The 27,817-nt window shown below is 38.7% G+C and overlaps 1 protein-coding gene across 1 annotated transcript; it reads right to left on the bottom strand.

The window, feature by feature from the left end:
- Nucleotides 1-1,573: 1,573 nt before the first annotated feature.
- On the bottom strand, nucleotides 1,574-25,817 carry LOC121726844 (oxidative stress-induced growth inhibitor 1-like). The gene is made up of 10 exons (XM_042114435.1): nucleotides 25,734-25,817; nucleotides 17,431-17,639; nucleotides 16,983-17,088; nucleotides 16,774-16,873; nucleotides 11,088-11,171; nucleotides 8,321-8,542; nucleotides 6,755-6,864; nucleotides 5,700-5,866; nucleotides 5,076-5,257; nucleotides 1,574-2,259 (listed from the first exon to the last, which is right to left on the bottom strand). The coding sequence occupies exons 2-10, from the start codon at nucleotides 17,498-17,500 to the stop codon at nucleotides 1,621-1,623; spliced, it is 1,680 nt and encodes a 559-aa protein (XP_041970369.1). The 5' UTR covers nucleotides 17,501-17,639; nucleotides 25,734-25,817; the 3' UTR covers nucleotides 1,574-1,620.
- Nucleotides 25,818-27,817: the final 2,000 nt, after the last annotated feature.

Below are 27,817 nucleotides of genomic sequence, written 5' to 3'. Positions count from 1 at the left end.
GGGGGACTGCTAATGTACAGTACCAAAGAGAATATAATCACTACGTTTTGTACAGTACATGTTTGATTAATGATTTCACATAACATTATAGTTTAAGGGTCAGTTCACAGTAGTGTTGCCAGGTGTCCCGATTTGCGCGGGATGTCCCGATTTTCAAGGGTCTGGGGACGCGTCCCGATTTATACCTAATCGGGACGCCAAATGTCCAGATAAATCAAAAAGTGAAAAAGAAAATCCTAAAAAAAATTTAAGTAGGTAGGTGCGTAGTTTTTAATTTTTTACTCATCACATCACTATTTCAAATTCAAAATGGCATCAGCTTCACGTCACTTCGCATTGCATGAACGAGAGAGCGTAATGTAATGGATAAGAGTGAGAGAGTTGAGACGTGTCACGTGTGTATGCATTGCGAACGTCTCTCAATCAATCGGTCAATACTCAATTCGGTCGGTCGGTCGGCCATTCGGCAATCTGCATTCTTCCATTTGGTTCACGTTGCGAAGTGCTTTTGTGCCTTTTGTGTGTCTTTAGATTAGAATATTATAAAATAGTACCTAAATAAAAAATTTTGACAACGATTAATTATAGGTAAGTATACGACTTTACGACTTTATTTTTTAATTTTCACTAATACTTACAGCAAGCAAGACTGACTACTTGTTTTAAGAATAAAGACATATTTGACATAGATAATATAAAACTAAACTTGCACTATTAATATAGAATGCAATAAATTAAACCCTAATTTAAAAACACCTTGTTTTCTTGTTTGTCCCGATCTGCAACCCTAAATCCCGATTTTCTTGACCTCATGTACCGACTGAAAACAAATCGGACCTGGCAACACTAGTTCACAGCGAACCGAATGAGACAATCAGCGACTTGGCGTTACAAAAGCAAAAGTCGCTGTTGTTGTAGTTTACTTGGCGGTCCCCCGACACCGTGACAACAATTATGGACTAAAATATTACTTTACACTAGCATTATAGGTTTATGCTTTACACTTAGGTATTATTTAAACCTAAAGTCAGTAAATATTATTTCATTACTTTTTAAAGTTTTTTGGCGGGTTTTTTATTAATTACTTTATAATTAGAACCTGTTTAGTGTTTACCTAAAACTTATATGTATAATGTACTATTTTCTAAGCCCTTTGGCATCTTTGATTTGCTGTTGCCCTCAACTTTCAAGGCAAAAAAGAAGAAATTCTTGATGGATACTGAATGTTATTATTTAATATTAGATTCGCCTTCAAATTTAAATTTCGCGTTGGTCCAGTGTCTATTCACAACAATCTACACATTTGATGGCCAAAGTGTAATAGAGTACATCATTAATTAAACTATTCATCAATGTTTCTAGTTGCCACTTACATTATCTCGGCTTAGTGCGACACATGTTGTGACTTTATATAGGTCAATGGTTCAAATATAGGTCAATTTTTTTGTTGGCACATAATATATTCATAGCCATGTTTGAAACTTCATTTATTTATTATTATTTTGAGGAAACTATAAAAGATGTTACCACAAATTTTTATTGCGGGCATGGGTTAATGAGTTTAAAGCAGCCATTATATAAAAATAATTTATTGTAAAAAAAATATAATCACAAATAAGGTCACTCGGTTATGGTTTTCAAGTCTCTGTGTAGGTGCGCGACGAGGGCGACGGCCCCGCCGGGGATGAAGCGGACGAAGTTGTCCCCCGTGAGGGGGCCCAGCGCGTACATCCCCCGGGGGGCGTGGAGCACCTCGTGCGTGCTCTTGTCTATGGCTATCGGGTTCGACTTCCCGTCTACAGGCTTAGTGGGGTCCACTCCGTACCCTAAACCGCTGGTGTAAGGATTAGTCTGTCTGCACTGGCATGTCTGCTTGTCGTTCAGCTCGCTGATCAGTCTACTCTTGCAGCTCTGCAGGCTCTGGCCGAGTATGCTCTTGAGGAGGTGCCAGTGGTTTCTTAGAAAGCATTTCCTGTCCGTTCGGGCGTTGTCGATGCACGTGCAGTGGTGCTCGATGAAGTCGGTCTGGAGGTAGAAGAGGTCGGGTTTAGAGCCGATGAGGACGATGACGAGCGAGGCGGTGAACTCCGTGGTCTGTTGTGTGGCGAGGTCCAGGAGCCTGATCCTCTTGAGGCGGAGGTCGTGCGGGGCGGCGGGGTCGCGGGCGGCCAGCGGCTGGATGTCCACGATCACGTTGTCGGGGTGCGGGATGTAGTCGGGGTGGTTGCCCGACGGACCGTCGCACATCATTTTGTACACCTGGAAGTGGTGGAAAAGTTTTTAGTAAAGTTGCCTGCAGGACATATTATTATAGCTGTCATGGTGTTACAGTCTTATAGCTAGCGGTAAGCCCACCATCAAACTTTGTTACGCTTATTAGTAAAGGTCACAATACTGCGTTGCGGAGTCGTATCGCAAAAACAACCATTGAAGAGTAACATAGTTTTTTGCGATGCAAAGCAATAGGCTACTTGACCTATATTCAATTTCATTGAACAAATATATACGAGGGCTGCTATTTATGTATCCGGAATTAAAAAAAGAAACAAACATATATCATTTAATATGGTTTTATTGCTTTTCAAAATATTCGCCGCGATGATCGACACACTTTTGCATACGCTGGAACCAATTTTCATAGCACTTTTTCCATTCTGATTGAGGTATCTCCAAAACGTGCATTTTTAACGCATCAACAGCCTCTTCGCGGCTCGAAAAACGTTGACCACGTAATTTATTCTTCGCGTATGGAAATAAAAAGAAATCGTTAGGTGCCAAATCAGGGCTGTACGGCGGATGACCAGTCAATTCGATCTTTTGACCCTCCAAAAACTGAGTTGTTTCAGCTGAGGTGTGACAGCTAGCATTGTCGTGATGTAATATGATTCTGCGTTGTCGGTTGTCCTTTCTTATTTCTTCAAAGACTTCTGGTAAACAAATGGTCGTATACCATTCAGAATTAACCGTTTTACGATTCTCTAATGGCACTGTAGCCACATGTCCATTAATTCCAAAAAAACAGGCGACCATTTGCTTCAAAGTACTTTTTGCACGAGTAACTTTTGTTGGTTTCGGCTCATCTTGGAACACCCACACCGTTGACTGTTGTTTAGTTTCGGGGTCATATGCATAGATCCAAGATTCATCACCTGTGTAGATATTATAAACGGCTTTTGACGTACCACGGTTGTATTTTTTTATCATTTTTTTGCACCAATCGACACGAGCCCGTTTTTGATCGATTGTCAAGTTGTGCGGAATCCAACGCGAACATATTTTTTTTACAGCCAAATGTTCGTGTAATATCTTATGTATGCTCGTCATACTTATGCCTAAGGACGCCTCTATCTCGCGATATGTAACATGACGATCACGCATTATTAGTTCCCGCACAGCATCTATATTTTGTGGGACAACAGCTGTTTTTGGGCGACCTTCTTTATTTTCATCCGTGAGCATAGACCGCCCACGATTAAACTCACTGTACCAGTGATAAACAGTGGTTTTTGATGGTGCTTCATCTCCAAAAGTTGCGGTGAGTTGAATAAAGCACTGTTGTTGATTTAGCCCACGCCGAAAATCGTAGTAAATCATTGCACGAAAATGTTCACGCGTTAAATCCATGGCAAATGAAGACACGCAATTTTCAAAATGACGCCACAATGGAAAAATAATTGACAGTCACATGAAACAAAATGTATTCTTCAACCAAAGAGTTCTATTTTCAAATGTTGTAATTACTTTTTAAATATTGTTCTTGTAAGTGGCCAGTTCCGGATACATAAATAGCAGCCCTCGTATTTCTAGTAGGACTTGGCCTAGGAAACCGCATTTCACCCTTATCATCAAATAAAAGCTTATGATTGATAAATAAAGTCGATTTGAAAATATAATTTTATGAAAATAGAATTTGTACTGACGAAAACGCTTTTGCGGTACTTCCGAATTGGATGTGACGTCATTCTATTCGTAATTTAATATCTTTTATTTATCGCACTCGTTATATGTAAGTTTATATGTACATAAATAATAAAAATAAGCCTAGAAAGATTTGTAAAATATATTTTCTTGAATAATTCAAATAAAACATCAGTTTTATAAATTATCTCCATTTATTGTAGACGGGAAATGAAATGGCCAAAACTTTTCTCCAAAAGTTTTCAACATTACAAATGATTTCTAATTTCTTATTTAATTCTTTTATAATTTTTGGGCACTTTTAGACGCGTACATTTAGCATATAAAAAATGTTCAATAAAGAGAGCTTAAAATACAAAACGTATGACGTCACACTATGGCGGACATAGTTTTCGGCGCCATTTATAAGGCATATTTTTCAATTAACATTTTTATGGGTTTCTACTGTGTAAAATATTAAAATATTAGTTTTTTTTTGTAATAATGAATGATTATGAAGCGATTAGCATGAAGAAAAAAATGAGGTCAAGTAGCCTATACGAGCTTGGCCCTAAGCAATCCGATCCTCGCGGCAAGTGACATTAAGGTCGCGTTTCCACTGACGCGGAGCGGAGCGGAGAGGAGCTTAGCGGTGCCCGAATTGACCAATCGTGCTATTCCAGCGGAATGACAGCGAAGCGGTGCGAAGATTTCGATTTTCGCTCCGCTTCGCTGTCAAATTTGGTCAATTCGGCACCGCTAAGCTTCTCTCCGCTCCGCTCCGCGTCAAAGGAAACGCGGCCTTAGTGTTGATTCAGACCGCAACGCGACGCGTATATGCATTTCTTAATTCATATGGATTTGACAGATTCGCAAGACATCTCACGCAATTGAAATCTGTCAAATCAAACAAAATGCCGCGCCGCGCCTCGCCTCGTCGCGTTGCGGTCTGAATTGACCCTTATTCTACGTCACTACGAAGCAGCGGCATGCATGGGGTCGCTAGACTAATGTCGGAAGAAAATGAAAAATATAGCCTGGTTCATAAAGTAGCATTATTTGAATTTCCGTCGGCGGTCGGTTGCCGTGAGGATCGGAGGATCGGAAAGCCACCTTTAGTTCATACGACTTTTGTGTCTTATTTATAATAATTACGACTATAGTATAGTTCTATTTACCTGGCAGTAATCAGGATAAGTCTCCGGCGTGAGTCTGGCGAGCGCGTCGGCGGGCGCGCGATGCACGTGCCGCACGAGCAGGCCCGCCGCGCGCGACAGTCGCACCGCGTCCGCCGCGCTCACGCCCGAACCCACCACCACGACCGTCCGCGCTCCCTCGTCACCGTCTGATGGCAGCATGCCTGTGGGGGTATATTGAAATTGTATTACTCATGTCAGAAAGTTAGATTAGTGTCAACTGTATTTCTTTGGGATCGTTGTGTCGTGTGGTTTACCATCGCAATACGTCCTTTTTAGTCGATTAATCTAATCTACTGCTATCTTGATATAGTAAAAGCTCAAAAATTTTTTACCTTTTCCGCAATCAAAGCACAGTATCAAGTCTCAAGCGTTTCGTCGACAGAAATGCGTTTTATATAAGATCATTTGCTGCTATGCGTTTACTTTTAGTGTTCTTTCAAACTATGTTTTAACATGCTGTTTTTTCATTTGGACAGTGTTCGAAAAGGGCTTAATTTTGGCTGGTTGACTTTTGCTTAAACGCCTTCGATCAGCATCGACTACCTTGGCACTCTTGGCAGTCAAAGTAGTTAATAATAAATCGTCGTTCATAACAATACTCACGTGTATGCCGGCTGAGTGCCGTCAGCGCGCGCTCCGCGGCGGCCAGGTCGGGGGCGGCGTGCGCGGCGAGGTGGGGGGGCAGCGCGCGCGGCCGGTCCCCCGCGCCCCCCGCTAGCACCACGCGCCGGCACAGGTAGCGGAACGACCGCCCCTCACATTTATCATACCTGGAATGTAACAACAGGTTAGTATTTAGTAATAGTGTAGGGCGGGCCGGCGGCGCGCGGCGCCCGCGTCACGCTGCTCACTATCACGCACGACCTGTACATACCCGGTGACGGCGAAGACCGCTCGGCGCGGGCAGGCGGGTGTGCAGGGCGGGCCGGCGGCGCGCGGCGCCCGCGTCACGCTGCTCACTACCACGCACGACCTGTACATACCCGGTGACGGCGAAGACCGCTCGGCGCGGGCAGGCGGGTGTGCAGGGCGGGCCGGCGGCGCGCGGCGCCCGCGTCACGCTGCTCACTACCACGCACGACCTGTACATACCCGGTGACGGCGAAGACCGCTCGGCGCGGGCAGGCGGGTGTGCAGGGCGGGCCGGCGGCGCGCGGCGCCCGCGTCACGCTGCTCACTATCACGCACGACCTGTACATACCCGGTGACGGCGAAGACCGCTCGGCGCGGGCAGGCGGGTGTGCAGGGCGGGCAGGCGGGTGTGCAGGGCGGGCCGGCGGCGCGCGGCGCCCGCGTCACGCTGCTCACTACCACGCACGACCTGTACATACCCGGTGACGGCGAAGACCGCTCGGCGCGGGCAGGCGGGTGTGCAGGGCGGGCCGGCGGCGCGCGGCGCCCGCGTCACGCTGCTCACTACCACGCCCGACCTGTACATACCCGGTGACGGCGAAGACCGCTCGGCGCGGGCAGGCGGGTGTGCAGGGCGGGCCGGCGGCGCGCGGCGCCCGCGTCACGCTGCTCACTACCACGCACGACCTGTACATACCCGGTGACGGCGAAGACCGCTCGGCGCGGGCAGGCGGGTGTGCAGGGCGGGCCGGCGGCGCGCGGCGCCCGCGTCACGCTGCTCACTATCACGCCCGACCTGTACATACCCGGTGATGGCGAAGACCGCTCGGCGCGGGCAGGCGGGTGTGCAGGGCGGGCCGGCGGCGCGCGGCGCCCGCGTCACGCTGCTCACTATCACGCACGACCTGAAGTAGCGCTGAAACGAAGACAAACGTTCTATAAATTACTGTGCCCACTTTTCTTTAATTTAAAGACGATAACATTGACATTATTTGGCAGTAATTCCGTGTATTATTTTCTTCTATGCAGTAATTACAGTAAAATAGTTGACACAGATTTGGCTCATTACCTATATTACTGGACTTGATATATTATCTGTTAGCGTCTGTAACTCTTTAGTTACATCGTGCGGGGCCACATCACCCGAAAGTCACTTACCAGTAATAATAATAATAATAACATCACAACAGACCTGATATAACACTCCATGACAAAAGAAATAGAACTGTTTACCTGATAGACATCGCCATACCTAACACTCATAACCTCCCATCCACGCACACAACCAAATTAGCAAAATACACAGACTTGACAGTAGAAATAAAATCACAGTGGCAAGTTAACACAGTCAAAACTATACCCATAATCATCTCAACCACTGGCGTCATTCCTAAAACACTTCATACATCCCTCAAAATACTTAACATACATCCACTCACATTCATCACTCTCCAAAAAGCAGTCATTCTCAATACATGCCGCATCGTCCGGAAGTTTTTATCTATTAATAATAATTAACAAATAAGTCACCTGAAGTTGTTTGGCCACAAGCCCGCAACTTCAGTATACCCCGCAAGGGAGAAAAGAAAATTTAACAAAAACATAATAATAATAATAATAATATTCTTTATTTGCATAAATATGGTACAATAAGGTGTTACTATAATTCTAACAGTGCTTCACATATTTTGTCAATTTTCTCGACGTGCAAATGTTAATTTAGGATACATTCTTAAATATAATTTGTCATAATAATTATTAATAAATGCATGCCTAATAATTTCCATCTTACTTAATAATAATTATGTCAAAATTATAAATATAAAGAACAAACGACATGACAAAGGAAAAGAAGAAGAAAAAAGAAAAATAATGTCAGCGGATGTGGATGCGTAAATAGTGTTCATGAAATCATAATAAACAACATTTGAACATATTTTTGGGCATGAAAACGATAATTAATATAAAATCATTGAGCTATTCCATCCCATACAATGATTCGTTTATAGCTCGACTTAGAGGTGCGCGTGATAGGTAAGGTACTACATATTTTTTAATAAGTTTATTTTTATGGTCCTTGGTGTTTCTCATCATTTACTATAGTCTATAATATTTTTAGCACCCAAACCATAGGAGAGCCATGTCGAGCTCATCAAAAAACCTTTTGAGTGACTTTGCATGTGGTGCAGTACTCAGTAGTAATCGCTACAGACGCTATGAATGCCTCTGCTAAGCAGAGGCGGACGGATAAACGTATGAAGTTCGGCTCAGTGGACGAGGCGGGACGTTTATACATCGCGGATCCGCGGCAGGTATCCACCTCAGCTAGCGAAGGCCCTGAAGGTCTACCTTGAAGCACACACATGACTCACCTGCAGGTTACACACGTTGACGTACCGGCGGCAGTAGTTGGCGACGGCGCGGGCGGAGACGCGGCCGTCCTCGCCCAGCGTGCGGCGCTCGTCGCCGGCGGGAGACAGGCCGGCGTGCGGGGGCAGGGACAGCCACGCCGCGGGGGACAGCGTGCGCACCGCGCCCGGGAATGTCTGCCACGCCCCGCCCGGCGGACCCTTGCCCAGCACCACGTGGTCGATCTGGAATGGGAAGATTGGTTTTAATAACCTGTTTCGTATTGAAACTGGATTTAGTTAATTTGATCCTATTTTGAGGATACTGAATAAAATGCAATTTAGATAAACTTTTGTATATTCGTTTTGTAACAAAGGAACAGCATTACAGTGCAAAAAAGAATGGACGATACTAGAATATATTGACTACCGCCTACCAATTAACAAAATTAAAAATAATTAAAACGCCTATAAAAATTACATAGCAACAGCATGATTTTCAGAAACAAAAAAACCTAAATTAACATTAAAAGATTTAGGCGCTGCAACATAACCTATTATATTCGGGCAAGATTGTCGTATGGATGAAAATAAATTAACGTGTTACATGCCAAGTAACCTTTGATAATAATTTATTTCTTACACTGTAAATTATTCAGAAATGAAGAGAAATGCGCAGTGTTAAATTTTTTGGTATCTTTGTTATGCACGCTAAAGGCAGAGCGATCAGCTGGCCACAGTTGAAATGCGAAAGAATAGAAGCGCTGATAGTAGTTTTTGCGGACAAACATTCCCTTAATTAATCCATCACTTCGTCTACTTGACCATAATAATAAGCCTTTCTATGGTGACCATGCTAAGCCTGCAGACGGGTAGTTGTTGGTAGATCAGAACTCAGAAGGTGACACTATTATTAGCAGTTATAGAAAGTGTACGTAATATGTATATATACGCCTAACTTTTCTCCAGACTCCAATATCGTTAAGCGGTAAGAAATTGCACTTCGTTTTAGTTTAGTTTGTAAGCGCTATCCCATAAACGCCACGCGCCATCGCATCACGGTGTGAACTGACCCTCACTCATCACTGTAATAATCACTGTAATCCATCATATTATGTAACAACGCGCTAATAAACGCAAAAACAGGTTGACGTCATCCACCATTCAAGCAGGCAGTACCTACACCCAGGCCTATTGTATGAATACAAGCAATGGGTTTTACAATTTACCGTATGTTATCTTACTATAGAATGTAGAGCAGCCATTCTCAAAGTGTACTTTGCGGATACCTGAGGCCTTGTAGGGGCTCCGCGAGCGACACATTACCTAATTATTTTTAGGATAGGAATATTATCGTCACTAGCATGGAGACAAAACATTCTTTTTTTTGGGGGTCAAAAATATTTTAAAATTTACTTCTTAAAAAAAGAACCGGTGGTAGGCATCATAAGTATCTGCGTTCTTCCTACGACGTTCAAAAAGTGTATTCATGATACCTATTTTGAATAGAAATATATTTCATTTTATTTTATTTATAACCACTGATATAAGCAGGGAGTTTTACCTCACTTTTATAAATAATATTGTAGAGTATTGACAAGAAGGAGGTTTTTGTTTACATAATATTACAGCTAGGAATATGTTCTCGACGTAAGTTTGTTTATGTTTACTTGTCGTTATCTATTTCTGTGTAATCATTATAGATTTTTATATTACATGATAACTGATAAACATTTCGAAATGTTTCCATAATATAATTATTATATAATCTGAAAAGGGTACTGTTTTGGGGGTAGAGTTTCAGGGGGTTTGGTTTGTTTCTTTGGTTGTTTGATGGTTCACACACGCGTGGTTGGTAGAGTTAAAAGATGCAAAACTGGTTAAATTATTTATTCACTATTACTACACTGGTTAACTATTATGGTTTAATTAATGGTAAATGGTAATGGTTATACGAGCTGTCAAGGCAGCGACTCGGACGGCGGATCGATTGGTTGACAACTCGACAACTGCCCTCGCTTAATGCGAAAGCGATTAATAAGTAATGTAAAATGCTGAATGTTCAAATGTTCGACGTACCTCGGGGCTCGAACATAATCAATATTTAACAAATTGGGGCAAGTACTTTAAGTTTTAAACCGCATTTTTCGCTCTGCTGACTAGTTCTCTGAAATCGACGAGTTTTGAACCTTAAGTTAATCTATCTGAATCTTAAATAAGTTATATCTTTACTGTATGTGTTCTAAATAAAGAAAATAAAATAAATAAAGAAAATAAAAATAAAAAATAAATAAAAATCTATATATATATATAATCTCGGAATCGGCTCTAACAATTTTCATGAAATTTAGTATATAGGGGGTTTCGGGGGCGATAAATCGATCTAGCTAGGAATCATTTCTAGAAAATGTCATTTTCATCGGATACCGAGCAAAGCTCGGTCAAACAGCTAGTTATTACTTATTTAAAATATTATAAAATATTATACCATCATGGACGAATTATATACGGTAAAATGAAACTTTTGTTATTGTATTATTATTAGAGATGCGTCGAATATTCGTTTGGTATTCGGTATTCGGCGTATTCGGCATCTTTTCCACTATTTGTATTCGGCCGAATTATTCGGCTCAGTTACCGAATATATTCTGTTTGTTTTTTTTTCAAAATATTAAAAACTAGACTCGCCCCGGCTTCGCCCGTAGGACATACACAGCCTATGTCACTCAGGGATAACATAGGACTAGGGAGAGAGTAAAACAGAGAGAAAGAAAGACAGACAGCTTCTCACCTGTTTGTCAACGTCGTACCTCCACTCTATGAGCGACTCCTGCTGCAGACCCACGTCCGCACCCGGCCGGAGCAAGTTGTCAAACTGAAAACATCAAATACAAATGTATAGGCTATAGCTACTTGGTAAAACAAGCTAAAAATCCGTTCAGGCTGCAGAGCGTGCTGCATACTAATATTATAAATGCGAAAGTGTGTCTGTCTGTTACCTCTTCAGGCCCAAACCGTAGAACCGATTTTGCTGAAATTTACTATGGAGATACTTTGAGTCCCGGGAAAGGACATAGGATCCTTTTTTCACGGGAAAATACAGTACGAGTCCCACGCGCTAACGAATTTTGGTGGCGAAGATAAAAGAGCCAATACTTTTCTGGGGGCCCATTCCAGAAACTCGAATTTCGTTTCGATATCAAACTGGAAGTGCTTATGGTATTGATTAATAAATTGATACACAATAGAGTCGTTACTCCCTAGTCGCTACCTTTTATCGAAATTATACGACCAAACTACTTATAACATTCTCAATGCAGTAAAACTGAAAATTGCTTCTAGAGTTGTAAAAATACATTGTGTTGTGCTGAAGTCAGCCATAAAAATAAGAAATAAGTATGGAAATATATAAATTAAAATAACATAATAAAATACTCGTATGTGATTTTACTTTAGTAGAGCTCCGCACGAAAAATATGAATGCTATTTAAGTCCTATGAAAACTTAGGATATTAAAATTTTCTACTTAAGAGGGCGACTGACCCCAAAAATCAAACATCGTCCTTCTCCCTTCATACTCACGCCCGTCTTTCATATGCCAGGTGAAAAAGAACGACGCGGATTCATCGCCAAATTAGTTTTTTCTCAATAACTCGATAAATATTCAACATTTTAAAAATCCGCTAGGTCGATCGATGATAGAATTTTATACAATGTGTTAAAATATTAACTTAGTTCGTAAAAATTAGATGCATCTTTGTGATTTTTTCTATCGAGAAAATTGTAAGACATCGTGTTTTTGCTCAGACGAATTCTCGGAAATATAATGTAGCATCTAATTTTAGAAAATAAACAATTCGGGGCTTATTTTCAAGTAAGTATAAAAATGATTTATAAAATCGAGACTTTAGGGTTAGTCGCCCCTTAATATACTCGTATATCTATAATTTATTCTATTGTGTTATGTGTATTGAACTCGTGTTGAAGATCCATTGAGTCAAAGTACATAACTGTACAATAGATTTTTTTTACATGGCGTAACTAACATATTTACTAGCCTAAAACACTTATTAATAGTATTAGTAAGTCTTGCGTTTTTACATAATAGCATTATAATTTTATTCGTCAGGACAATCAATTTAGTCTGGAGGACTTTAGCGCTATTATTTATCGTCTCAATGAATTCTGTTGGTTCAGGGCGAGGCATTATGCCGGTCTCAATAGCTGACATTGGCAGGCGGCCTTGATCTCAAATGTACACTGTACAGTTCGATAGCCCGGCCTCAGCTATAAACTATAGCTGGCTATGGTGATGCTAACGTGGCTATTAGTATGTGCTGATGTTAATATTGTTGTCAGCAAAATGTATCTCCAGAAAACTCATTTTGTAGAGAATACCAGCGGGGCTAAAATGGTCACATTTAGCAATTCCTATCAATCAATTCAGCAAATGAATTGTCAAAACTGTCAAACTGACAAATGTCAAATTAGTACGAATTACTAGACATGAATTTCCAGCAGACTTGCATTTTGCGATTTTAGAAAGATGAATCATATTATGATTCATAATATGATTCTCCAAAGCGACCATTTTAGCCCCGCAGGTGTTACGATATTAAGTGATAATACTTTTAGGTGTGTTAAGATTATATAGAGTTCACTATGAAAGTAGCAGCGCTGAAAGAGCGATTTTTTTTGTGATTTGCATGGGCAAGTGTCATGAATTTTCCCATACAAAAGTTAAAAAAATATACTATTTCAGCGCTGCTACTTTCACAGTGAACTCTATATAGGACACTCTTAGGCCGGTATAAATAGTCAGTACTTAAGATGCGAGCCGGGCTCTAGACGCGGTTCGGCTCTGTGATTGGTCCAAATTTTGACAGCCAACCAATCACAGAGCCTGCACCGTGTCTTGAGACCCAGCAATAAAGCGTATGTTTCTCGAAAAGTAAGTTCAGCCACTTTAAATAAATTGAAAAAAAACCGGCCTAAAATCCTCAGCAAACAGGTTCGATAGGCTTTTTTATTTAGCTATAAAACGAAAAACCGCCTACACGTGTAGGAGACGACGTTTTTTGTGGTTGTGGTATTGTCAGCAAAAAATGCACGATAACAAACCGCAGTCACTAGTCAGCGATATAAATAGCAGGAAAAGTCAAAAGACAAAGTGCACTAGCGCATTGTCCATATCTTTCGAGAAATTGACAAAGGAGAATGGAGATAATATAAATCCCAAACACTAGAAGTAAAGTACTGATTGGTGGTCACAGCTTTTTGCTAGCAGCTAGAGTGTTCAGGCGATAGACCTAGCTAACTACTAGAAGTCCGATGGCAAAAGATCATCGTATCAGAAGGATCATACTTGGCAAGCGACTTTTTGACGTGGGAGAGCCATGCTTTGGCACGAATGGGCCGGCTCGACCGGAGAAATACCATGGGTTCACGGAAAACCGGCGTGAAACAGCGCTTGCGCGTGAGTGGGTTTACTGGAGGCCCAATCCCCTACCCTCCCCTATTTCCTTCCCTACTCCCTTTCATACCCTCCCCTATTACCCTATTCCCTCTTAAAAGGCGGGTAACGCACCTGCAGCTCTTCTGATGCTGCGAGTGTCCATGGGCGACGGAAGTTGCTTTCCATCAGGTGACGCGTTTGCTCGTTTGCCCCCTAAGCCTCGCCGCCAAGCCATGCATGTTCCGAGTTCCGACCAAAACTTGGATCCCGGTTTTCTGTCCGTACAAAACTCAAGGCGGCCGGCGCGGGCGCGGCGCGCTCTACAGGATTATAAATCACGTTATTTTGTAGTAGATAATATCATCCCCACCACGTGCGGTCACCCGATAACCTCTGACTTTCATTTTTACTCCAACTTTACTACTGCACGTTATAACGTCCTTTGGTCGTCAATTGAGATAGCTATTTTTAATTAATTACTTTTCTCATTATCTATTTCTTCGTTACTTTGCACGTTATGAAAATATACCTATACTAGATGTCCCGCGCGGCTTCGCCCGCGTAAATTAGAAATTTTACAGAATCCGTAGGTACATTTTCCCATAAAAAATATTTCCCCCGTTTTTCCCACATTTTCCTGAGTTTCTTCTGTCGTATTAGTCTTAGAGTAATAATATAATATAACCTTCTCGATAAATGATGAGTCTTACTCGATAAATGATCTATCTAACACTGAGATAAGTTTTTAAATCGGACCTGTAGTTTCTGAGATTGACGCGTTCAAGCAAACATACTCTTCAGGTTTATAATATTAGGTAGATATAGATTTTTTTAATTATCGCTTGACAAACTCGAGTCTCGATCTAAAAGACTATGAAATGGTATAATATGGTAGTGATGATGATGATGATGATGATGAAGAATGTAATTTGCATAGTAGCATATGCTTTCTGTTCTTAAAACAACGCCGAAACTCCCAAACTTGTATCTATAAAGAATCAGGAATTCTCTCAGCAGCTTCCGAACCACGGTATACCAGGTATATCTCGGTGCAAAATCTTACTTGTTGGTAGCATATGCTTGGAATACTTCTCACGAAACCGAAGTCACCATATGTTTCCCTATAAGTTTTGAGGAGTTCCCTCGATTACTTATGGATCCTTCATCAGATCACCACTTTTCTGAATATAATACCAAATTGGGATGATACCCAATATACCAAAAGAAAAATTTTGAAAATCGGTTAACAAACGGCGGAGTAATCGTTGAATATAAGAAAACGAACATAACACCTCCCCCATTTTGAAAGTCGGTTAAAATTGTAGCCTATGTGTTATTTATTTAATATTTTAATCAGCACATGAATTGAATAACAAAATTTTTTTCAAATTAATCGTAGCACCATCTGTCAGGACAAACTAAAATTGAAATAGAATAATATTGAATGCGATGATAGCGCCGTCCGCCGGATCTAATGTAAAACATTCCAAAATCAACAACTCCTTATAAATAAGAAATTAATTGAAAAAACATTTTCCAGTAGACCAAACTGTAAATCTAAACCATTCTCGAATCTCCACGAACACACACAAAAAATTTCATCAAAATTGGTCCAGTCGTTTAGGAGGAGTTCAGTCACATACACACGCACACAAGAAATATATATATTAAGATAATTTAATTTACGATAAGTACGGGCCTATTTCGACGCCACCGCGGCGTGTATTGCGCTTTATATAGTGTGCTTTATACGTGGGAGAGCCATGCTTTGGCACGAATGGGCCGGCTCGACCGGAGAAATACCACGTTCTCACAGAAAACCGGCGTGAAACAGCGCTTGCGCTGTGTTTCGCCGAGTGAGTGAGTTTACCGGAGGCCCAATCCCCTACCCTATTCCCTTCCCTACCCTCCCCTATTCCCTTCCCATCCCTACCCTCCCCTATTACCCTATTCCCTGTTAAAAGGCCGGCAACGCACCTGCAGCTCTTCTGATGCTGCGAGTGTCCATGGGCGACGGAAGTTGCTTTCCATCAGGTGACCCGTTGGCTCGTTTGCCCCCTTATTTCATAAAAAAAAAAAAAAAGTGTTCAAAGTTTCCGTATCTCAGACGGAGTCCGGTCACAGATATTTGATTAGTCAGTACGTGGCAGTACTTCATGATCTGTGATGATCCCACAATCAACCATACCATACACCGTATAGATACGAAACAATGATGTTTGCCTCACTTTGTGCGAATGTTTGCAAACTCACGTCTTGTTGTACCTAAGCAATGAGTATGAATTGCAAATTTCGATTTCATAAAAACATAAGATTATTAATAACAGATAGAGAATATTATTAATAATGATCTTTTTATAAATCATCGTACTATCACGGTTTTAAGATAATAATTGCCTGTTATGCATATTGTAAACATTACTGGATCCAATGCGATCCTTGTGGTACTCCAGTCACATCAGCTTATTGATTAAGGATATGGTAACACAAATATGACAGTCACGTTTATTAGTTGCTCTAGCGAGGTCAGAAGGTTATTATATCTTCGAGTATATAAATAATTCGTATCAAGTAATGATATCGCGAGCGCCATGGGTTATTCCATAGATTCATATTGCACAATCTTTGCTTTATCTATATCATAATTACTGTTTATATGTTACTGTGTTGTGTTATCGTCGTGCATTATTTGTGATTTATATTATTGTGTAATACTTTTAAATTAGATCAATTAATCACGACTACTGCGCTATATTTTATAAAAATTTTCCTTAAACTTTTTGCCTCGCACAACTTGCGGACATTGGCGTGCTTAGCATGATAAAGCGCGCATGTTTGATAGTGTTTTGTAGTCTGTCAAAAAAGTGAAGAAATTTAACAAGTGGCAACATCGTAGTGTCATCCCTTTCAAATCAATCTAAGAAAAAAAAGAAGCCACTACGATGTTCCCACTTTTTAATTTCTTCACTTTTTTGACAGACTATATGTCAGTACACACAGTTTAAAAAATAAAATGACTCACCAGTAGGGGTATCGGGTTTTGACTTCTGCCTTCCAGTCCTTCAGCTAACTCTATCAAGTCTGTTTCAAGTAGATTCTGTCCTGGCGGTAAATTTGATAATCTGTAAGGATTAAAAACATAATTTTTTTCGACAGATCAAACTTTACAAAAATATTTAAACATTTATACTGGCAGAAGATTTGAGCGAAGAATTGGACTAAAAATCATACCTGGCTTTCAGCATTTCGTCAATGGGTAAATCATCTGGTATGTGTTTGAGGTATGGCACGTTTCCCGCTAACATGAATGACGTCACCATCCCGCTGGGGCCATTCCCTGTGAACCAAATTTAGATTTTGGCATAGGTAAATAACTCTAAAAAAGAAGGTTGACAAAATCGACAAAAAGTCAGATAAAATTAATGCAATTTGCGATAAGTTTTGCACTCATTTAACATCTAGCTATAATCAATTTTAGATAAGAAGCAGACAGTCGACCTTAATATCTGTGTTTTGTGTGTTCTTTAATTTTTAACTGACACCTATGTCACAGTATAGCAATATGACATATTCCTATATTGCTATACTGTGCCATGTCTACAAAAGTTTAACAATGGAGATAAAGTCAAAAGTCGGTGAAAGTATTGAACCTTGTGTAATCCTACGGTAGGGCACTCACCTATCACAACGACGTCCTTGTATACAACATCCGACAAGGCGTGTTGACACGGCTTCATGATGTCTCTCATTCTTTATCACATATAATACAATAAATAATTTAAATGCAGGTTTTGTATCACAAGTGGGGTAGTCTTACAGACTTTATATAACTAAGTAAGCGTTGTTTCTAGTTAAGGCTTCAGCTCGCTATGCAGAACTGACCTTTATCTGAAACAAAGGAAATAATATTATGATAGTAGTGCATAATATCACAATAACCAATTAAAAGTAGTTGCTATTGAAATAACCAATTATAAAGATATGATTAATGATATAACACCAAACAAAATAAACCAAGCAAGAAAGACAAATGAACATCTAATAAAACAAAAACTAACATAGTTTAGAATACCTAATGAAATTATTACTAATACAAAGTAAAAACTGATTTAAGTTTCGGAAAATTTCAGAGAATACACGTGGAATACAATGTAGCTGGACAGGACAATAGGCCAGAGATCATCGGAGCCACTTCGATAGCGGACTTTATGTTACAAGTTAAATTAATGGTCACAGAAGTAAATAAATAAACAAATTCTATATGTTCATTTATTTCATTCTTTGAAAAACTCAATGGACTATCTTGTCGTATTCAATCAATTCGCATTTCTCCTAAATATTTTAGAGTTATTGAAGTGCATCCCATAAAATATAATATTTGCATAACAAGCTTATTATATTTTTACTAGATGACGCCCGCAACTCCGTTGCGCTAAAGTTTATTCATCGCGCAGGAACCGTACATTTTTCCGAGATTAAAAGTATCCTATGTCCTTTCCCGGGACTCAAGGTATCTACGTACCAAATTTCAGCAAAATCGGTTCAACGGTTTGGGCGTGAAGAGGTAACAGACAGGCAGACACACTTTCGCATTTATATTATTGAAGTAATTAAAGTATGGACAATTATTTTTTGCACGTATTTCGATCTTATAATTAGAGGTTGAATTTTTTGCCGCAAAGAACTTTATTTCTTCGAATCTAGTACAAGGTCTTGATAAAAACAGTCTTACTTGCGGGGTTTCCCTGTAACAGGAAAATGATAGGCTGTGCAAATAAGGTTTATTGATCTTAAGGTACCCCACACACACGTAGGAGACAAACATAAGGTATTACGGAATTACAAACGAAGCTTTTAGCAATAATTGCAATCAACTTTAATGGACTATTCTCAAGAGAAAGGCATTAGTGTATTAAATGTAAGAGTGTCTTTGATATCGTTGGAATAGTACTTAGTTGATTAGTAACAATTACACGAAAGTGTCTTAGCTTAGTCCTATATTAACAAGGGAAATTGCAAGGTTAACTTTGTTTAAAAACCAGAAAATGATGGCAGACGTTCTGAAATTGGTAATATCGCTTCAGACGTAAATGATATTGACTCATGCCCTAGACTCTAGAGCGAGGAAAGAAACTCGTCCTTAGCAAGCCCTACCTACTTGGCGAGCTGCCATTTAAGTGAATAAATTAACGCACGATTTTCTTTCATTGACGGTCTTTTTATGTCTGGCGCGGTGCCCGCTACTAGAAACTTTGTTTTCTTAGTAGTACTCTAATTTATAACGATTATTATTATTACGAGCAGCTGACGACGTATAAATTAATAATAAAGTGGAGGTATAATCCGATGTTTAGACGACATGTGCCTGCAGCTATCAATGACATGAGTGCCGAAATTTAAAACTCCACCAGCAGCAAAGTAAGATTTATGCCGACTTAATGATTCGTCTGTAATTTAAACCACGTTGACGATGACAATAATAGCTTCATTACTCGTAACTCAACCGCAGGAGACCCAATCAAGTGGAAATAACGTCCAATTACGCGTTATGATGTAACTGACATTACGCCCGGTTATGAACATCTAGAACTTACTAGTGTAGAGTCTAGACGATCGTACTATTATCTTATTGATAACAATAATAAGTAGGATGTATTGTAAAATTATTATTTCAATATTTTTGAGAAGCAATAATATTCACCGGAAAAAGGTTTATATTGTAACAAAAATTAGATTACCATGTGATAATAAATTGTAAAAGAAAATTGGCACACAATTCTTACGTTTTCTTAGTGTTTAAGAAAATTCTGCCAGATCTGATAAGGGTAAATGTATGACCAAAATTGTTTTTAGACATGATTCAGCTTCACTAGGAACCTCCTTTGAGTTACTTATTCACTGATTCAAAGATGTATGGTAGTGTCTGCATGTAAGTTACCTCTATCACGTAATCAAGAAACATATCTATAACGAAGTATAAAAAACATAACACAACAAAGTATGAATGAATGAATGTAAAACATTTATTTCAGACAATGTGCCCATAGTATTGTTAGTGTGTTAGTTACAAAATGATAATAACAAATACTTATAAAATACAATAAATATGTTAGTGATGTTAGTAATAATTTTCCTTAAAACTTAAATTACTCCTTTGACTATCCTTATCCAATGTTCTGGGATAGGACAGTCAAATCTATCTGCTGTCTGATTTGGCTGTGCTGATGTAGCTACTTTCAGAATGCTGCTGTTGGATTTTCGTAGACGTTGGAAAAGTGAAGCTGTTTTTTTGCGTATTACCGCTTTTAAACCGTCGGTACGCGCAGAGGCAAACATACCAGACGCGCTTCAGCGTATAAGAACGTACAAATATTATGCGAATGTCAGAACGAATTCTTAAACTTTTAAGTCAATAATTTCAGTTGTCCTAGACTTTGACTCTCTGACATTTCTCTTTCGGTTCCACTTAAATAAAAGTTTAATGTGATCAAACGCATTACGCATGTCTGGGAGGTAGAAGACCTACATACCGCAGATTCTCGAGCGTCATTAGTGGCCGGCGTCGTCATTTGAGTTATCACTCGCTACAATATTAGTGGTGCATTAGTGAGGGCGAAATTAGGACGAATTTTCTCATTTCTTCATACTTAACAAAGATATGGAAGAGGAGCTTGTCTAACTTAAAATGACGCGCCTCGCTACTTTACTAGTTGCTAATAAGATTTTTTTATACTGTAACTACGAAATAGGGGTGCGTCATTTAAGTTGGATGTAAGAATCTGATGATCATCGGATGTATCAGAATCTCGATCTTGGAAAAATTACGGTGAACTCTACATTACGTAGATTCTGCAAGGTAGCTTCTCACTACACAAGACGTTAGCTCTCGTTTTTACGATCAATTTTCTACTTTGGCTTAAGAATAAACGAAGTGAAACGAAAGAGTTTTTATTACACGTAGCTCTAGCCTCTACGCTTAAACATTTTTAACCCTAATTGATGATTTTTATTACGAGTTTTTAGAAACGAAGAGACGTGTGTGAAGCTCTTGGACCTTTTGCTGGTTCTCTCAAAAACTGAAACTCTTGGGCCACAATGTTTAAGCGGTTATCAACATCAAACGATACACGTGATTTTCTCTGAAACGTGAAGCAGACCAACGAATGTTTTCAGGAGTTTAAACAACATACGCTCCTTCCCATTGTTCGATATTTAAACGTCCACAAATATTATTAAACAATTAAATATTTAAAGTTAACGATCGACTAAATAAATCCACTTCTCTAAATGCTCGTAATCTGTTCGTTATTTTTAACCGAGTGAGAAGACGTTGTATGTAGGCAGTAGACGCGACAAATGTAAGATCGGTCATTTAAAATAATCCTCTGGACACGAATATTTTTAGCGGTTGGCCTTATATAGTTTTTTGAAAACGATCTTCAAAATATTATTTTCGACATAACATCTTACATCACAAAAGTTAGAACTATATGGCAAAGTGTTCTCGATTGTTCACAATTGGCAAAAAAAATGTCCTTGATTCGAATAACAGTTATCGATAAAAACTATACTATAATAAATCGCGAAAACTAATGATCAACGAGGAAGTGCGAAGGGTTTTGTTTATGACCTGCGATAAGATTGGTATTTGCCAAAGTTTTTTTTTGCATGCCAACAGACATAATATTATGTCGTCATACATTTTCTTCATTAAGAAGAAGAGAAGATATTTTTAAAATATAGACGAATATTAATTCTCATAGAAAATTCCTTGATCCTAAATCAATATTAATTTCTGTGTGGCCACTGGCCAGCCCAGCTTTTATGGCACTAGTAGGTATTAGCCACCTACCTACTGTATATTACATAGCTTATCAACATTCAACAGGCACAAAAATTTACATTAACCGAATTTTCATAAATCGACAAGGGTCATGACCTCTAACTGATAAAAATTTTATCCGGAGATAAGTTTCAGTGTCATTGTCCACCTTGGCTCCACTGCGAATTTACTATCGCTCTTAGAAACACGATATGATATTGCAATTTTATTCGTTAATGTTTTGTAATTTATGATAATGCCACACTTTTGTATGCGAAAATATTTAAATATTATAAAATCATAAATTACATTATCTGTTGCTGCACAAGCTAATGTTACGGGAAAAACACATTTTATTACCGGATTGATTACTTTTTCACAATACCGACTAAACCTTCACCAGACTTCAGTAAGTTAAATTTAAGACAAAGAGAGCTGAGTGTTACTTCTACTGTTGGAAATGACATGAATCAGAATGATATAGACTTATATTTGTGACTCTTTTAGGCAAAAGCTTGTAAATTGGTTCGTTAAAATTAAGCGATAAAAGGAAGTATGGTAGAAGTTTAAGACTGAAAAAATATAGAGGATAAACTATAATACATAGGCGGACCCGGCGGCGGCTAAATAAAATAAGACATACAATTTGAGTCAAAGAAAAACAATGCCTAAAATATAACTGGAAAAGCAGCTTATTTTGTGGAATATAAATTAATCTATATAATATGATAACAAAATATATAAAGTACATAATAAATTAAAATCTATAAATTTTTTTACAAATGTACATTTTAAACAGTCGAAAGCGTGATTTACCAAGTTGGCTACAACTAAAACGATTTTCATATTCGATTAAATTTTATGTTCCTGCAATGTATTTTATTCATGTGATCATTATAATTCGCAATTCACTTTTAAATAACAAAAGTAAACGATTTTACTAAGTGATAGGAATGCTATTTTTAACAAAGTTATCAAGCAGTAAAACTATTTCTAGTATTGAACCTTAGTCACACGTTACGCTAGACGTTTTCTTCGCAAGACATCATGACGACACGAAGTGATATTTTATGAATCATCTACACTACTATTATAAAGAGGAAAGATTTGATCGTTTGTTTGTCTTGAATAGGCTCCGAAACTACTGGACCGATTTGAAAGATTCTTTTACCATTGGAATCCTACATTAATTCTGCTGAACATAGGCTAAATTTTATTTTGGAAAAAATAGGGCTCCGTAAGATATTTGGGATTTTCGGACGCAAGGTGTAAAAAATCAACTAGAAATGTTACTTTTTTCGCGTACGCTGCCTAAACTATAAAAGATAGAACCATAAAATGTTCTAAGTAATTGTAGATCTTTTAAATATCTACAAAAAAGTCCGCGACACACTATACCTATCTATATTGAGTGAGGCACAATAACCATTTTTTTATTAAAAAATCTTGAAATGTTTTTGGACTACATTTAAATGCCTTTATTTTACTCATGGCATTAATTCTTATCAAAATAAATTATTTCATTACTAAGTACAGTTAATGTAGATAATATTTGGTCTTTGAATGATTAAAATTGGACGTTTGGTTTTAATGTTATGGCGAAATTAAAATATTACGATTTCTGCTGCACGTTGCGAATTGGGCGTCGTCAAGGCGCGCCGCGCGGGTGTGCTCGCCCGGAGAGTCCACGTAAATATTAATTATTATTACCTCGATCATGGGAATTGCAGACACAATAGATTTATAATATAATAGTTATGCGACAGCCGGGTGCCGCTTCATTGATGGGATAATATTATAGTGCTTCATTAATTCATTACGTTTAGTGTAAACCATTTTTATGTTCCATAAAGATTGACTAAGAAATAAAGATTGAAAAAAAAATATTTAAAAATCAATGTCCACCCGTGCGAAGCCGGGGCGGGCCGCTAGTGATATTATAATTTCAAAACTGCAGCGTTTGGTTCGACAACAATTCGATATATACATTCTTAAAAACAATCAATCTTCGACTAGAGAGTGATCAACGTTCATTTTGATGATTACCTTGAAAGTAACATGTAGAAACAGGTGAGCGTTAGAAGTCGGAAGTAGAATATTATGTCTGAGCAGTGTTTGTTTACATTCTGTGTTTAACCGATTCAATACGGCGCACCTTTTTGAAGAAGACGGAAGGCTACGTTGTTTTGAGTTGATTTCGAGTAGTTTTACTAAGTTTTAACCTGAAAATGGCAGGTAAGCCATTTTTTATTCAGGTGTTGCAAACCTTTTGTGGGTTTCAAAGTTAGAAAAATGAGTATATTAAATAGATCTGGGTTTCCAATGTAAACAAGACCACTTTTAACCGCAGGGAAACGTTTTATTCCTATGGATAAGGAAGTTTGCGGAAACAGCTAATTAGAAATATGTTCGAAAGAAACAACTTAGATTAAAATAAAAATCGTTAGTGGATTAGTAATACTTTGATGTGAACGCAAGTATTTTTCTACATTATTGTTTAAAAAAAAATGCGAAAACTTGAAAGTCTAAAATGATATAGAATAATATGGGCTCCCAATATAACTTCTTTATTTTCTCAAAAGTTTACTACTAAAAAGCCCGGCCGCACATCCGAATTTCTGATCAGAAAAATACATTTTGACACGTCAGAATTCTGATAGCATGCGGGGTCCACAACAAAATGTATGAACAGAGTGCGTTCCGGCGTGGGTCCGGCGGGCGTACGGCCGGGCTAAAAAAAGCCCCTACTTTTTTCAATTCCCAGAATATTCAGAAACGAAGCGTATAGGCTTGTTTTACGTGGAAAATTAAGACGGTTTTGTTTGGAGTAGAACCTTCTAAAGTGTAATTTGAGGGAGATACAATCGCTTTCTAAATGACATGGCTCACGTGTCATACGCCACACGTTAAAAACCCATAAGATGCGGCTGCCGTGTAAGCCGCAATGAATGCACCTTTTAAAAAAGGTTGACGGCCCCTACTTTTTTTAATTCACAGAATATTCAGAGGCGAAGCCTATAGGCTTGTTCTACGTGGAAAATTAAGATGATTTTGTTCAGGGTAGAACCTTCTAAAGTGTAATTTGAGGGAGATACAAGCGTTTTTTAAATGACACGGCTCACATGTCATACGCCACACGTTAAAAACATGTATGACACGGCTCCCGTGTCATCCGCACTGAATCGGTTAAACGTCCGACTACGTATATTGAACTTGTACTTTCGACAGTACAATAAAAACGTCGTTTATTTTACATTATAATATTATTATTCTGAATTGTCCAAGGCTTTTGATTGCGTAAAACAAGCTGCGCTAGCAAGGAACACAAGTACAATTAAGTATGAACCTTGATTAAGAGACGGAATAAAAAATTTAAGGTAATACAAAGGAAAATTAGTAAATAGCTTTGAAATAAACATATTTAGCCGGGAATCCCCCATGGTGCAGTTCTAGGACAACTTTTGTAGCAATACTATAACTTTGGATAAAACTGTTTCAAAATATTATGCAAGTGCAAAATAATTATTATGGTAATAATATGTTCTAAGACAAAAAAAATATAAATCGTATTTTATGACCTAGACAGTGTCGAACGTCTTCTGTAGGATCAAACTTGATAGTAAAAATGAATGAGGATGGCAAATTAATTCTAAAAAGCACACGACACTTTTTTTAAAACCTAATAAATATTGAATGAGTAGAATTTCAATTACTCGTTATATTGAATTGGTAAGCAAATTTGTGTGTGAAGGCTGGCAGTTGGTAATACATATTGGAGTTTGATTTTTGGATACAATTTTTTTTAATGAAACATTGACTGGCGGAATAATCGGAGTACAAAAATATGTATTTGTGTTTTACTCTGATATAATTTGCATAATATACGAATACACAGTGCCCGTTTGAGCACTACCGAGATTCGCCCTGGGCGAGATTTTTTCGGCACCCACCCTGGGTGATAGTGCTGAAAAAACCGCTACTGCGATTACAGCATCAACATTTTTACTCTTTATCATGAACAAAAAAACTATAGCAAAATAAAAAAATGTAATAATTACCAAATATTCAAGAGCATACCAATGATATAAATTCACGAAATTACATGAAAAAGTATTCATAAAAATAATATTATATATTCAGGTTATTAACTGGTAACGTACCTAGAGTAACACACTCATGAATCGGAACAAAACTCGCACAATTTGTAGAGGCACAGACGTGCGCACGCGGCGAGCTCTGCCGGCAAACTGAGACTGACGCTCACGTGTGGTGCAGAGTGCAGACGAGGTTCGAGGTTATAAAGGACCTATCACATTAGCTACAACACTATTAGCGACATCAATATTTTCAAACACATCAAACGAAGAAAAAATTCAATTGGTCAATTGACGATAAATTTTCAACGACAGCTTTAAAATGCGAAATTTAGAGTGATTCATATTTGATTTATTATCTGAACTGCCTCCAATAAAACTCAGACAGTCCTCCCGTTGCCTCTAGTCTCACTACATCTATTTCAAATAAAAATGAGCTAGAATTAAATTAGAAGTTAAAATGCCGAGTCGTGATGTTAGGAATAGTCGTTATAGTTATTTTTAAAAACACTGTTTCATGAAGAACGGCCGCGATGAAAATACTAGAAGAGCAAGGTGTTCAAGGTAGAATCGCGCAAGTAGCAGCGCTCGATCGATGCAACGAAAGAGGTGCATCGCAAGATGTTATGTGTCGAGACCTTTACTCATTTCTGTTTCAAATATTAGTCTAAGCGATAAGTTTTTTTTTTTTTATAAAATTGTGGCCGTCTATGGACTGTTCGTCCATATCCTTTTTTTGTTATTTTATTATTTAGATTTTTCGCACCAAGGATAATTGAAATAATATTATGAATTTTAATTAATTGTGGTCCATCACGCCATGGACACTTTTTTTTTTAATACGAGGGCTGCTATTTATGTATCCGGAACTGGCCACTTACAAGAACAATATTTAAAAAGTAATTACAACATTTGAAAATATAACTCTTTGGTTGAAGAATACAATTTGTTTCATGTGACTGTCAATTATTTTTCCATTGTGGCGTCATTTTGAAAATTGCGTGTCTTCATTTGCCATGGATTTAACGCGTGAACATTTTCGTGCAATGATTTACTACGATTTTCGGCGTGGGCTAAATCAACAACAGTGCTTTATTCAACTCACCGCAACTTTTGGAGATGAAGCACCATCAAAAACCACTGTTTATCACTGGTACAGTGAGTTTAATCGTGGGCGGTCTATGCTCACGGATGAAAATAAAGAAGGTCGCCCAAAAACAGCTGTAGTCCCACAAAATATAGATGCTGTGCGGGAACTAATAATGCGTGATCGTCATGTTACATATCGCGAGATAGAGGCGTCCTTAGGCATAAGTATGACGAGCATACATAAGATATTACACGAACATTTGGCTGTAAAAAATATATGTTCGCGTTGGATTCCGCACAACTTGACAATCGATCAAAAACGGGCTCGTGTCGATTGGTGCAAAAAAATGATAAAAAAATACAACCGTGGTACGTCAAAAGCCGTTTATAATATCTACACAGGTGATGAATCTTGGATCTATGCATATGACCCCGAAACTAAACAACAGTCAACGGTGTGGGTGTTCCAAGATGAGCCGAAACCAACAAAAGTTACTCGTGCAAAAAGTACTTTGAAGGAAATGGTCGCCTGTTTTTTTGGAATTAATGGACATGTGGCTACAGTGCCATTAGAGAATCGTAAAACGGTTAATTCTGAATGGTATACGACCATTTGTTTACCAGAAGTCTTTGAAGAAATAAGAAAGGACAACCGACAACGCAGAATCATATTACATCACGACAATGCTAGCTGTCACACCTCAGCTGAAACAACTCAGTTTTTGGAGGGTCAAAAGATCGAATTGACTGGTCATCCGCCGTACAGCCCTGATTTGGCACCTAACGATTTCTTTTTATTTCCATACGCGAAGAACAAATTACGTGGTCAACGTTTTTCGAGCCGCGAAGAGGCTGTTGATGCGTTCAAAATGCACGTTTTGGAGATACCTCAATCAGAATGGAAAAAGTGCTATGAAAATTGGTTCCAGCGTATGCAAAAGTGTGTCGATCATCGCGGCGAATATTTTGAAAAGCAATAAAACCATATTAAATGATATATGTTTGTTTCTTTTTTTAATTCCGGATACATAAATAGCAGCCCTCGTATAAGTAATATATAT

The sequence above is a fragment of the Aricia agestis genome, chromosome 1 (assembly GCF_905147365.1).
Source record: "Aricia agestis chromosome 1, ilAriAges1.1, whole genome shotgun sequence".
Taxonomy (NCBI): domain Eukaryota; kingdom Metazoa; phylum Arthropoda; class Insecta; order Lepidoptera; family Lycaenidae; genus Aricia; species Aricia agestis.
This window is presented reverse-complemented; position numbering and strand designations above follow the sequence as displayed.